Source organism: Oncorhynchus keta, unplaced genomic scaffold, assembly GCF_023373465.1.
Source record: "Oncorhynchus keta strain PuntledgeMale-10-30-2019 unplaced genomic scaffold, Oket_V2 Un_contig_2743_pilon_pilon, whole genome shotgun sequence".
In the NCBI taxonomy this organism is placed as follows: domain Eukaryota; kingdom Metazoa; phylum Chordata; class Actinopteri; order Salmoniformes; family Salmonidae; genus Oncorhynchus; species Oncorhynchus keta.
The window spans coordinates 96,579-110,281 of NW_026285521.1; the positions used below are offsets into that span (position 1 = coordinate 96,579).

A 13,703-nucleotide genomic window follows, 5' to 3' on the forward strand; every position below is an offset into this window, starting at 1 on the left:
TTGTTGTGAATACCATGTAGCTTGTTGTGAATATCATGTGGGGTAGCTGTGAATACCATGTAGCTTGTTGTGAATATCATGTAGGGTAGCTGTGAATATCATGTGGGGTAGCTGTGAATACCATGTAGCTTGTTGTGAATATCATGTAGGGTAGCTGTGAATACCATGTAGCTTGTTGTGAATACCATGTAGCTTGTTGTGAATATCATGTGGGGTAGCTGTGAATATCATGTTGCTTATTGTGAATATCATGTGGGGTAGCTGTGAATATCATGTAGCTTGTTGTGAATACCATGTAGCTTGTTGTGAATATCATGTAGCTTGTTGTGAATACCATGTAGGGTAGCTGTGAATATCATGTGGGGTAGCTGTGAATATCATGTAGCTTGTTGTGAATACCATGTAGCTTGTTGTGAATATCATGTGGGGTAGCTGTGAATACCATGTAGCTTGTTGTGAATACCATGTAGCTTGTTGTGAATACCATGTAGCTTGTTGTGAATATCATGTGGGGTAGCTGTGAATACCATGTAGCTTGTTGTGAATATCATGTAGGGTAGCTGTGAATATCATGTGGGGTAGCTGTGAATACCATGTAGCTTGTTGTGAATATCATGTGGGGTAGCTGTGAATACCATGTATCTTGTTGTGAATACCATGTAGCTTGTTGTGAATATCATGTGGGGTAGCTGTGAATATCATGTAGCTTGTTGTGAATACCATGTAGCTTGTTGTGAATATCATGTAGCTTGTTGTGAATATCATGTAGGGTAGCTGTGAATATCATGTGGGGTAGCTGTGAATATCATGTAGCTTGTTGTGAATACCATGTAGCTTGTTGTGAATATCATGTGGGGTAGCTGTGAATACCATGTAGCTTGTTGTGAATATCATGTGGGGTAGCTGTGAATATCATGTAGCTTGTTGTGAATATCATGTGGGGTAGCTGTGAATACCATGTAGCTGGTTGTGAATATCATGTAGGGTAGCTGTGAATACCATGTAGCTTGTTGTGAATATCATGTAGGGTAGCTGTGAATACCATGTAGCTTGTTGTGAATACCATGTAGCTTGTTGTGAATATCATGTGGGGTAGCTGTGAATATCATGTTGCTTATTGTGAATATCATGTGGGGTAGCTGTGAATATCATGTAGCTTGTTGTGAATACCATGTAGCTTGTTGTGAATACCATGTAGCTTGTTGTGAATATCATGTGGGGTAGCTGTAAATATCGTGTAGGGTAGCTGTGAATACCATGTAGCTTGTTGTGAATATCATGTAGGGTAGCTGTGAATATCATGTGGGGTAGCTGTGAATATCATGTGGGGTTGCTGTGAATATCATGTAGCTTGTTGTGAATATCATGTGGGGTAGCTGTGAATATCATGTAGCTTGTTGTGAATACCATGTAGCTTGTTGTGAATACCATGTGGGGTAGCTGTGAATACCATGTAGCTTGTTGTGAATACCATGTGGGGTTGTTGTGAATATCATGTAGGGTAGCTGTGAATATCATGTGGGGTAGCTGTGAATATCATGTGGGGTTGCTGTGAATATCATGTAGCTTGTTGTGAATATCATGTGGGGTAGCTGTGAATACCATGTAGCTTGTTGTGAATACCATGTAGCTTGTTGTGAATACCATGTGGGGTAGCTGTGAATACCATGTAGCTTGTTGTGAATACCATGTGGGGTTGTTGTGAATATCATGTGGGGTAGCTGTGAATACCATGTGGGGTTGTTGTGAATACCATGTGGGGTTGTTGTGAATACCATGTAGCTTGTTGTGAATACCATGTGGGGTAGCTGTGAATACCATGTAGCTTGTTGTGAATACCATGTGGGGTAGCTGTGAATACCATGTAGCTTGTTGTGAATACCATGTGGGGTTGTTGTGAATATCATGTGGGGTAGCTGTGAATACCATGTGGGGTAGCTGTGAATACCATGTGGGGTTGTTGTGAATACCATGTAGCTTGTTGTGAATACCATGTGGGGTAGCTGTGAATATCATGTAGCTTGTTGTGAATACCATGTAGCTTGTTGTGAATATCATGTGGGGTAGCTGTGAATACCATGTAGCTTGTTGTGAATATCATGTAGGGTAGCTGTGAATATCATGTGGGGTAGCTGTGAATACCATGTAGCTTGTTGTGAATATCATGTAGGGTAGCTGTGAATACCATGTAGCTTGTTGTGAATACCATGTAGCTTGTTGTGAATATCATGTGGGGTAGCTGTGAATATCATGTTGCTTATTGTGAATATCATGTGGGGTAGCTGTGAATATCATGTAGCTTGTTGTGAATACCATGTAGCTTGTTGTGAATATCATGTAGCTTGTTGTGAATACCATGTAGGGTAGCTGTGAATATCATGTGGGGTAGCTGTGAATATCATGTAGCTTGTTGTGAATACCATGTAGCTTGTTGTGAATATCATGTGGGGTAGCTGTGAATACCATGTAGCTTGTTGTGAATACCATGTAGCTTGTTGTGAATACCATGTAGCTTGTTGTGAATATCATGTGGGGTAGCTGTGAATACCATGTAGCTTGTTGTGAATATCATGTAGGGTAGCTGTGAATATCATGTGGGGTAGCTGTGAATACCATGTAGCTTGTTGTGAATATCATGTAGGGTAGCTGTGAATACCATGTAGCTTGTTGTGAATACCATGTAGCTTGTTGTGAATATCATGTGGGGTAGCTGTGAATATCATGTTGCTTATTGTGAATATCATGTGGGGTAGCTGTGAATATCATGTAGCTTGTTGTGAATACCATGTAGCTTGTTGTGAATATCATGTAGCTTGTTGTGAATACCATGTGGGGTAGCTGTGAATACCATGTAGCTTGTTGTGAATACCATGTGGGGTTGTTGTGAATATCATGTGGGGTAGCTGTGAATACCATGTGGGGTTGTTGTGAATACCATGTGGGGTTGTTGTGAATACCATGTAGCTTGTTGTGAATACCATGTGGGGTAGCTGTGAATACCATGTATCTTGTTGTGAATACCATGTAGCTTGTTGTGAATATCATGTGGGGTAGCTGTGAATACCATGTAGCTTGTTGTGAATATCATGTAGGGTAGCTGTGAATATCATGTGGGGTAGCTGTGAATACCATGTAGCTTGTTGTGAATATCATGTAGGGTAGCTGTGAATACCATGTAGCTTGTTGTGAATACCATGTAGCTTGTTGTGAATATCATGTGGGGTAGCTGTGAATATCATGTTGCTTATTGTGAATATCATGTGGGGTAGCTGTGAATATCATGTAGCTTGTTGTGAATACCATGTAGCTTGTTGTGAATATCATGTAGCTTGTTGTGAATACCATGTAGGGTAGCTGTGAATATCATGTGGGGTAGCTGTGAATTTCATGTAGCTTGTTGTGAATACCATGTAGCTTGTTGTGAATATCATGTGGGGTAGCTGTGAATACCATGTAGCTTGTTGTGAATACCATTTAGCTTGTTGTGAATACCATGTAGCTTGTTGTGAATATCATGTGGGGTAGCTGTGAATACCATGTAGCTTGTTGTGAATATCATGTAGGGTAGCTGTGAATATCATGTGGGGTAGCTGTGAATACCATGTAGCTTGTTGTGAATATCATGTAGGGTAGCTGTGAATACCATGTAGCTTGTTGTGAATACCATGTAGCTTGTTGTGAATATCATGTGGGGTAGCTGTGAATATCATGTTGCTTATTGTGAATATCATGTGGGGTAGCTGTGAATATCATGTAGCTTGTTGTGAATACCATGTAGCTTGTTGTGAATACCATGTAGCTTGTTGTGAATATCATGTAGGGTAGCTGTGAATACCATGTAGCTTGTTGTGAATACCATGTAGCTTGTTGTGAATATCATGGGGTAGCTGTGAATATCATGTTGCTTATTGTGAATATCATGTGGGGTAGCTGTGAATATCATGTAGCTTGTTGTGAATACCATGTCGCTTGTTGTGAATACCATGTAGCTTGTTGTGAATATCATGTGGGGTAGCTGTAAATATCGTGTAGGGTAGCTGTGAATACCATGTAGCTTGTTGTGAATATCATGTAGGGTAGCTGTGAATATCATGTGGGGTAGCTGTGAATATCATGTGGGGTTGCTGTGAATATCATGTAGCTTGTTGTGAATATCATGTGGGGTAGCTGTGAATATCATGTAGCTTGTTGTGAATACCATGTAGCTTGTTGTGAATACCATGTGGGGTAGCTGTGAATACCATGTAGCTTGTTGTGAATACCATGTGGGGTTGTTGTGAATATCATGTGGGGTAGCTGTGAATACCATGTGGGGTTGTTGTGAATACCATGTGGGGTTGTTGTGAATACCATGTAGCTTGTTGTGAATACCATGTGGGGTAGCTGTGAATACCATGTAGCTTGTTGTGAATACCATGTGGGGTTGTTGTGAATACCATGTGGGGTAGCTGTGAATACCATGTGGGGTAGCTGTGAATACCATGTGGGGTTGTTGTGAATACCATGTAGCTTGTTGTGAATACCATGTGGGGTAGCTGTGAATACCATGTAGCTTGTTGTGAATACCATGTGGGGTTGTTGTGAATACCATGTAGCTTGTTGTGAATACCATGTGGGGTTGCTGTGAATACCATGTAGCTTGTTGTGAATACCATGTGGGGTTGTTGTGAATACCATGTAGCTTGTTGTGAATACCATGTGGGGTTGCTAGCTCAGTAAATGCGTTTAGCCCCTGATCAGTGCATGAGAGGAGAAGAGACCAGTGAAGAAAGCCAACTAGCTAACGTTACTAGAAATGAGATGCACCCAGTCATGGTGGTCCTGGCACTAAGTATCCAGGCAGGTTGTTTGTGCTGTTTAACGGCCGTTCTCTGCCACAACGTTACATTATGACATTACAGACCGACTTTGAGCGGTTTCCGGGGCGCTGTGCGTGTAACTAACGTCAGTCATAGCACGTCAGCTTACTGGCGAGATACATCTCATTCTTTGCAGGTCAGGGGTGTCCGGATAGCCTTTCCCCTGAATTTGAGATGTTATTTTTGGTTTCGTGTTTTTAGACAGGGCACCTCCGGGAAAGAGTCAAATTCCAGGATTCAGGAAGGAGAAGAGTATTTGGTCCGGTTATCACTAGTTACCACAGCCACAAAATGAAGTCATGCCTAATTCTACAATGTATCTAATTTAAATTGTAATCCTAACGTTAACCGCATATCTGACTTTAGATTAAGACCAAAAAGCAACAACAAAAAGTATGCATTTTTACAATAGACAATTATAACTTTGTGGCTGTGGTAACTAGGGACGACACTGGTTGCCAGATATGAGAGGCAACAAGGGCAGTTGTATAGTCGCTTTGGTTCAAAACTGAAGGTGTCCAACTAAAGCATGTCTCCAAAATGCCAAAGGACATTTCTGTATGATTTTGTTGGGTGACAACACTAAATGTCTGGCTACCCGGAGGATTGTCCGTCCATCCGAATAGAATCATTTCCGGTATAAAGGATTTTCTTTGTTTAAAAAACTCCATCATGTCGGGGGGCAAAGTGCCTATACAAATCACGCATTTGCTCAATAATAACCGTTGTGTTTGCATGGTTCTGTGTTAATTTACTAATAACCAGAATTAGTTTTATGAAGACGGGGAGGTTTATTTTGTCCGCAACAAAGGGGGAGGAATATTATCGACGCACAGCGTCTCCAGCTGCCTGCCCAGACTACACAACAAGAGTCTACTTCAGCCGTGATGGGGGAGAAACCGTTGAAGATGTAAGTTACAGTTATAATTCGTAGTTATTTATTATCTTCCCCTAACTTTTGGTAGTAACGGTCAAAGTTATAACCTAATAAAACGACCTAGCAGTGAGAGTAAACCACAACAAGTCGTGTAGGTAACTAGATGGCTACGATTGTCAAGTTGTCCAGTTTCTTCATGAGAAAGTACACTTGCTGTTTGAATAAATAATGCACATAACTAGCTAGCTACAATTTCAATACTGTTTAATCTATTCCAGCCTCGCATGTGGTGATGTAGAAGGAAGCATTAATGCCGTGTTTAACCGCGTCCGGACCATCCAGAAGAAGAGCGGGCAGTTTGATGTAAGTCCTAACCACACAAACACACTCGCACATCCTGTCAGTATGTCATATCCTATTCTCTCTGCAGCTGCTGCTGTGTGTAGGAAACTTCTTCGGTTCGTCTCCAGGAGCTCAGGCTGAATGGCAGGAGTACAAATCTGGAGCAAAGAAAGGTAACCTATTGTGGGTCTGGAGTTAGGAACGGGCATTGTGGGTCTGGAGTTAGGAACGGGCATTGTGGGTCTGGAGTTAGGAACGGGCATTGTGGGTCTGGAGTTAGGAACGGCATTGTGGGTCTGGAGTTAGGAACGGGCATTGTGGGTCTGGAGTTAGGAACGGGCATTGTGGGTCTGGAGTTAGGAACGGGCATTGTGGGTCTGGAGTTAGGAACGGGCATTGTGGGTCTGGAGTTAGGAACGGCATTGTGGGTCTGGAGTTAGGAACGGCATTGTGGGTCTGGAGTTAGGAACGGCATTGTGGGTCTGGAGTTAGGAACGGCATTGTGGGTCTGGAGTTAGGAACGGCATTGTGGGTCTGGAGTTAGGAACGGCATTGTGGGTCTGGAGTTAGGAACGGCATTGTGGGTCTGGAGTTAGGAACGGCATTGTGGGTCTGGAGTTAGGAACGGCATTGTGGGTCTGGAGTTAGGAACGGCATTGTGGGTCTGGAGTTAGGAACGGGCATTGTGGGTCAGTTGTGGGTCTGGAGTTAGGAACGGCATTGTGGGTCTGGAGTTAGGAACGGCATTGTGGGTCTGGAGTTAGGAACGGCATTGTGGGTCTGGAGTTAGGAACGGCATTGTGGGTCTGGAGTTAGGAACGGCATTGTGGGTCTGGAGTTAGGATTGTGGCATTGTGGGTCTGGAGTTAGGAACGGCATTGTGGGTCTGGAGTTAGGAACGGCATTGTGGGTCTGGAGTTAGGAACGGCATTGTGGGTCTGGAGTTAGGAACGGCATTGTGGGTCTGGAGTTAGGAACGGCATTGTGGGTCTGGAGTTAGGAACGGCATTGTGGGTCTGGAGTTAGGAACGGCATTGTGGGTCTGGAGTTAGGAACGGGCATTGTGGGTCTGGAGTTAGGAACGGCATTGTGGGTCTGGAGTTAGGAACGGGCATTGTGGGTCTGGAGTTAGGAACGGCATTGTGGGTCTGGAGTTAGGAACGGCATTGTGGGTCTGGAGTTAGGAACGGGCATTGTGGGTCTGGAGTTAGGAACGGGCATTGTGGGTCTGGAGTTAGGAACGGCATTGTGGGTCTGGAGTTAGGAACGGGCATTGTGGGTCTGGAGTTAGGAACGGCATTGTGGGTCTGGAGTTAGGAACGGGCATTGTGGGTCTGGAGTTAGGAACGGCATTGTGGGTCTGGAGTTAGGAACGGCATTGTGGGTCTGGAGTTAGGAACGGGCATTGTGGGTCTGGAGTTAGGAACGGGCATTGTGGGTCTGGAGTTAGGAACGGGCATTGTGGGTCTGGAGTTAGGAACGGCATTGTGGGTCTGGAGTTAGGAACGGCATTGTGGGTCTGGAGTTAGGAACGGGCATTGTGGGTCTGGAGTTAGGAACGGCATTGTGGGTCAGTTAGGAACGGCATTGTGGGTCTGGAGTTAGGAACGGCATTGTGGGTCTGGAGTTAGGAACGGGCATTGTGGGTCTGGAGTTAGGAACGGGCATTGTGGGTCTGGAGTTAGGAACGGCATTGTGGGTCTGGAGTTAGGAACGGGCATTGTGGGTCTGGAGTTAGGAACGGCATTGTGGGTCTGGAGTTAGGAACGGCATTGTGGGTCTCTAGGAACGGCATTGTGGGTCTGGAGTTAGGAACGGGCATTGTGGGTCTGGAGTTAGGAACGGCATTGTGGGTCTGGAGTTAGGAACGGCATTGTGGGTCTGGAGTTAGGAACGGGCATTGTGGGTCTGGAGTTAGGAACGGCATTGTGGGTCTGGAGTTAGGAACGGCATTGTTTTGCTTTGTTGTTGCAGCTCCCATCCACACCTACATCCTGGGAGCAGCCAGCCAGGAAACCCTTCACTTCTTCCCCAGTGCTGACGGCTGTGAGCTGGCAGACAACATCACCTACCTGGGTAAGAGTAGACTCTGACCTCTGACCCTGAGTAGACTGACATCACCAACCTGGGTAAGAGTAGACTCTGACCTCTAACCCTGAGTAGACTGACATCACATACCTGGGTAAGAGTAGACTCTGACCTCTGACCCTGAGTAGACTGACATCACCAACCTGGGTAAGAGTAGACTCTGACCTCTAACCCTGAGTAGACTGACATCACATACCTGGGTAAGAGTAGACTCTGACCTCTAACCCTGAGTAGACTGACATCACCTACCTGGGTAAGAGTAGACTCTGACCTCTGACCCTGAGTAGACTGACATCACCTACCTGGGTAAGAGTAGACTCTGACCTCTGACCCTGAGTAGACTGACATCACCTACCTGGGTAAGAGTAGACTCTGACCTCTGACCCTGAGTAGACTGACATCACCTACCTGGGTAAGAGTAGACTCTGACCTCTAACCCTGAGTAGACTGACATCACATACCTGGGTAAGAGTAGACTCTGACCTCTAACCCTGAGTAGACTGACATCACCTACCTGGGTAAGAGTAGACTCTGACCTCTGACCCTGAGTAGACTGACATCACCTACCTGGGTAAGAGTAGACTCTGACCTCTAACCCTGACCCTGAGTAGACTGACATCACCTACCTGGGTAAGAGTAGACTCTGACCTCTAACCCTGAGTAGACTGACATCACCAACCTGGGTAAGAGTAGACTCTGACCTCTAACCCTGACCCTGAGTAGAATTGACATCACCTACCTGGGTAATAGTAGACTCTGACCTCTGACCCTGAGTAGACTGACATCACATACCTGGGTAAGAGTAGACTCTGACCCTAACCCTGAGTAGACTGACATCACCTACCTGGGTAAGAGTAGACTCTGACCTCTAACCCTGAGTAGACTGACATCACCAACCTGGGTAAGAGTAGACTCTGACCTCTGACCCTGAGTAGACTGACATCACCTACCTGGGTAATAGTAGACTCTGACCTCTGACCCTGAGTAGACTGACATCACCTACCTGGGTAAGAGTAGACTCTGACCCCTAACCCTGAGTAGACTGACATCACATACCTGGGTAAGAGTAGACTCTGACCCCTAACCCTGAGTAGACTGACATCACATACCTGGGTAAGAGTAGACTCTGACCTCTGACCCTGAGTAGACTGACATCACCAACCTGGGTAAGAGTAGACTCTGACCTCTAACCCTGAGTAGACTGACATCACCTACCTGGGTAAGAGTAGACTCTGACCCCTAACCCTGAGTAGACTGACATCACATACCTGGGTAAGAGTAGACTCTGACCTCTAACCCTGAGTAGACTGACATCACCTACCTGGGTAAGAGTAGACTCTGACCTCTGACCCTGAGTAGACTGACATCACCTACCTGGGTAAGAGTAGACTCTGACCTCTAACCCTGACCCTGAGTAGACTGACATCACCAACCTGGGTAAGAGTAGACTCTGACCTCTAACCCCCTGACCCTGAGTAGACTGACATCACCTACCTGGGTAAGAGTAGACTCTGACCTCTGATCCAACCTGGGTAAGAGTAGACTCTGACCTCTGACCCTACCTGGGTAAGAGTAGACTCTGACCCCTGACCCTGAGTAGACTGACATCACCTACCTGGGTAAGAGTAGACTCTGACCTCTGATCCAACCTGGGTAAGAGTAGACTCTGACCTCTGACCCTACCTGGGTAAGAGTAGACTCTGACCCCTGACCCTGAGTAGACTGACATCACCTACCTGGGTAAGAGTAGACTCTGACCTCTGACACTACCTGGGTAAGAGTAGACTCTGACCTCTGACCATACCTGGGTAAGAGTAGACTCTGACCTCTGACCCAACCTGGGTAAGAGTAGACTCTGACCTCTGACCCTACCTGGGTAAGAGTAGACTCTGACCTCTGACCCTACCTGGGTAATACTGCTCTGTATTTTCACTGCTGTTTCACAGGCTTGACCACAACATATATCTCTCTCAATTTCTCACTTACACACACACACACACACACACACACACACACACTCACACTCACACTCACTCTCACTCTCTCTCTCACTATGTGTGCCAGGTCGTCGTGGTGTTTTCACTGGGGCGTCAGGCCTGCAGATAGCATATGTGAGTGGTCGTGAGGGGCAGCAGGATCCGACTCCAGCTCACTGCTTCTCTCCTAAAGACCTCACTCAGCTGGTGGAGCCACTGATTAGCAACAACCAGTTCAGAGGAGTGGACATCCTGCTGACATCACAGTGGCCCCGCGGAGTCTGGCAGTACGCCAACAGCCCCGTAAGACACTCCACACAACCCTCATCAGCACCCGACTACCCTCATCAGCACCCGACTACCCTCATCAGCACCCGACTACCCTCATCAGCACCCGACTACCCGTCCTCCGTCTAACCTCACTACCCCCCTCCGTCTAACCTCACTACCCCTCTAACTAGCCCCACTACCCTCTAACAACCCTCTGACTACCCTCTAACAACCCTTTAACTAGCCCCGCTACCCTCTAACTTGCCCCGCTACCCAATACTCTGACTACCCCCCCGTCTAACCTCACTACCACCCCTCCGTCTAACCGCACTACCCCCCGTCCCCATCTAACCTCACTACCCCTCTAACTAGCCCCACTACCCTCTAACAACCCTCTGACTACCCTCTAACTAGCCCACTACCCTCTAACAACCCCGCTACCCTCTAACAACCCTCTAACTAGCCCCACTACCCTCTTAACTACCCTTTAACTAGCCCCGCTACCCTCGAACAACCCTCTAACTAGTCCCGCTACCCTCGAACAACCCTCTAACTAGCCCCGCTACCCTCGAACAACCCTCTAACTAGCCCCGCTACCCTCTAACAACCCTCTAACTAGTCCCGCTACCGTCTAACAACCCTCTAACTAGTCCCGCTACCCTCGAACAACCCTCTAACTAGCCCCGCTACCCTCTAACTAGCCCCGCTACCCTCTAATAACCCTCTAACTAGCCCCGCTACCCTCTAACAACCCTCTAACTAGTCCCGCTACCCTCTAACAACCCTCTAACTAGTCCCGCTACCCTCTAACAACCCTCTAACTAGTCCTGCTACCCTCTAACAACCCTTTAACTAGCCCCGCTACCCTCGAACAACCCTCTAACTAGCCCCGCTACCCTCTAACAACCCTCTAACTAGTCCCGCTACCCTCTAACAACCCTCTAACTAGTCCCGCTACCCTCTAACAACCCTTTAACTAGCCCCGCTACCCTCGAACAACCCTTTAACTAGCCCCACTACCCTCTAACTAGCCCCGCTACCCTCTAACAACCCTCTAACTAGTCCCGCTACCCTCTAACAACCCTCTAACTAGTCCTGCTACCCTCTAACAACCCTTTAACTAGCCCCGCTACCCTCGAACAACCCTTTAACTAGCCCCACTACCCTCTAACTAGCACCGCTACCCTCTAACAACCCTCTAACTAGTCCCGCTACCCTCGAACAACCCTCTAACTAGCCCCGCTACCCTCTAACAACCCTCTAACTAGTCCCGCTACCCTCGAACAACCCTCTAACTAGCCCCGCTACCCTCTAACTAGCCCCGCTACCCTCTAATAACCCTCTAACTAGCCCCGCTACCCTCTAATAACCCTCTAACTAGCCCCGCTACCCTCTAACAACCCTCTAACTAGTCCCGCTACCCTCTAACAACCCTCTAACTAGTCCCGCTACCCTCTAACAACCCTCTAACTAGTCCCGCTACCCTCTAACAACCCTCTAACTAGCCCCGCTACCCTCTAACAACCCTCTAACTAGTCCCGCTACCCTCTAACAACCCTCTAACTAGTCCCGCTACCCTCTAACAACCCTTTAACTAGCCCCGCTACCCTCGAACAACCCTTTAACTAGCCCCGCTACCCTCTAACAACCCTCTAACTAGCCCACTACCCTCTAACAACCCCCGCTACCCTCTAACAACCCTCTAACTAGCCCCACTACCCTCTTAACTACCCTTTAACTAGCCCCGCTACCCTCGAACAACCCTCTAACTAGTCCCGCTACCCTCGAACAACCCTCTAACTAGCCCCGCTACCCTCTAACAACCCTCTAACTAGCCCCGCTACCCTCGAACAACCCTCTAACTAGTCCCGCTACCCTCTAACTACCCTCTAACTAGCCCTGCTACCCTCTAACAACCCTCTAACTAGTCCCGCTACCCTCTAACAACCCTCTAACTAGTCCCGCTACCCTCGAACAACCCTCTAACTAGCCCCGCTACCCTCTAACTAGCCCCGCTACCCTCTAATAACCCTCTAACTAGCCCCGCTACCCTCTAACAACCCTCTAACTAGTCCCGCTACCCTCTAACAACCCTCTAACTAGTCCCGCTACCCTCTAACAACCCTTTAACTAGCCCCGCTACCCTCGAACAACCCTTTAACTAGCCCCACTACCCTCTAACTAGCCCCGCTACCCTCTAACAACCCTCTAACTAGTCCCGCTACCCTCTAACAACCCTCTAACTAGTCCTGCTACCCTCGAACAACCCTTTAACTAGCCCCGCTACCCTCGAACAACCCTTTAACTAGCCCCACTACCCTCTAACTAGCACCGCTACCCTCTAACAACCCTCTAACTAGTCCCGCTACCCTCGAACAACCCTCTAACTAGCCCCGCTACCCTCTAACAACCCTCTAACTAGTCCCGCTACCCTCTAACAACCCTCTAACTAGTCCCGCTACCCTCGAACAACCCTCTAACTAGCCCCGCTACCCTCTAACTAGCCCCGCTACCCTCTAATAACCCTCTAACTAGCCCCGCTACCCTCTAATAACCCTCTAACTAGCCCCGCTACCCTCTAACAACCCTCTAACTAGCCCCGCTACCCTCGAACAACCCTTTAACTAGCCCCGCTACCCTCTAACAACCCTTTAACTAGCCCCGCTACCCTCTAACAACCCTCTAACTAGTCCCGCTACCCTCTAACAACCCTCTAACTAGTCCCGCTACCCTCTAACAACCCTTTAACTAGCCCCCTGCCCTCTAACAACCCCGCTACCCTCTAACAACCCTCTAACTAGCCCCGCTACCCTCTAACAACCCTCTAACTAGCCCCACTACCCTCTTAACAACCCTTTAACTAGTCCCGCTACCCTCGAACAACCCTCTAACTAGTCCCGCTACCCTCGAACAACCCTCTAACTAGCCCCGCTACCCTCTAACAACCCTCTAACTAGCCCCGCTACCCTTGAACAACCCTCTAACTAGTCCCGCTACCCTCTAACTACCCTCTAACTAGCCCTGCTACCCTCTAACAACCCTCTAACTAGTCCCGCTACCCTCTAACAACCCTCTAACTAGCCCCGCTACCCTCTAACAACCCTCTAACTAGCCCCGCTAACCCTCTAACTAGCCCCGCTACCCTCTAACAACCTCTAACTAGCCCTCTAACAACCCTCTCCCACAACCCTCTAACTAGTCCCGCTACCCTCTAACAACCCTCTAACTAGTCCCGCTACCCTCTAACAACCCTTTAACTAGCCCCGCTACCCTCGAACAACCCTTTAACTA

General features: G+C 47.6%; 1 protein-coding gene across 1 annotated transcript; it reads left to right on the forward strand.

Annotated features, from left to right (window-relative positions):
• The first annotated feature begins 4,534 nt into the window (after nt 1–4,534).
• LOC118382073 (CWF19-like protein 1) lies at nt 4,535–10,559 on the forward strand. The gene is made up of 5 exons (XM_052506830.1): nt 4,535–5,769; nt 6,015–6,099; nt 6,167–6,251; nt 8,053–8,154; nt 10,231–10,559. Exons 1-5 carry the CDS (start codon nt 5,747–5,749, stop codon nt 10,557–10,559), a joined length of 624 nt encoding a protein of 207 aa, XP_052362790.1. The 5' UTR covers nt 4,535–5,746.
• Nucleotides 10,560–13,703: the final 3,144 nt, after the last annotated feature.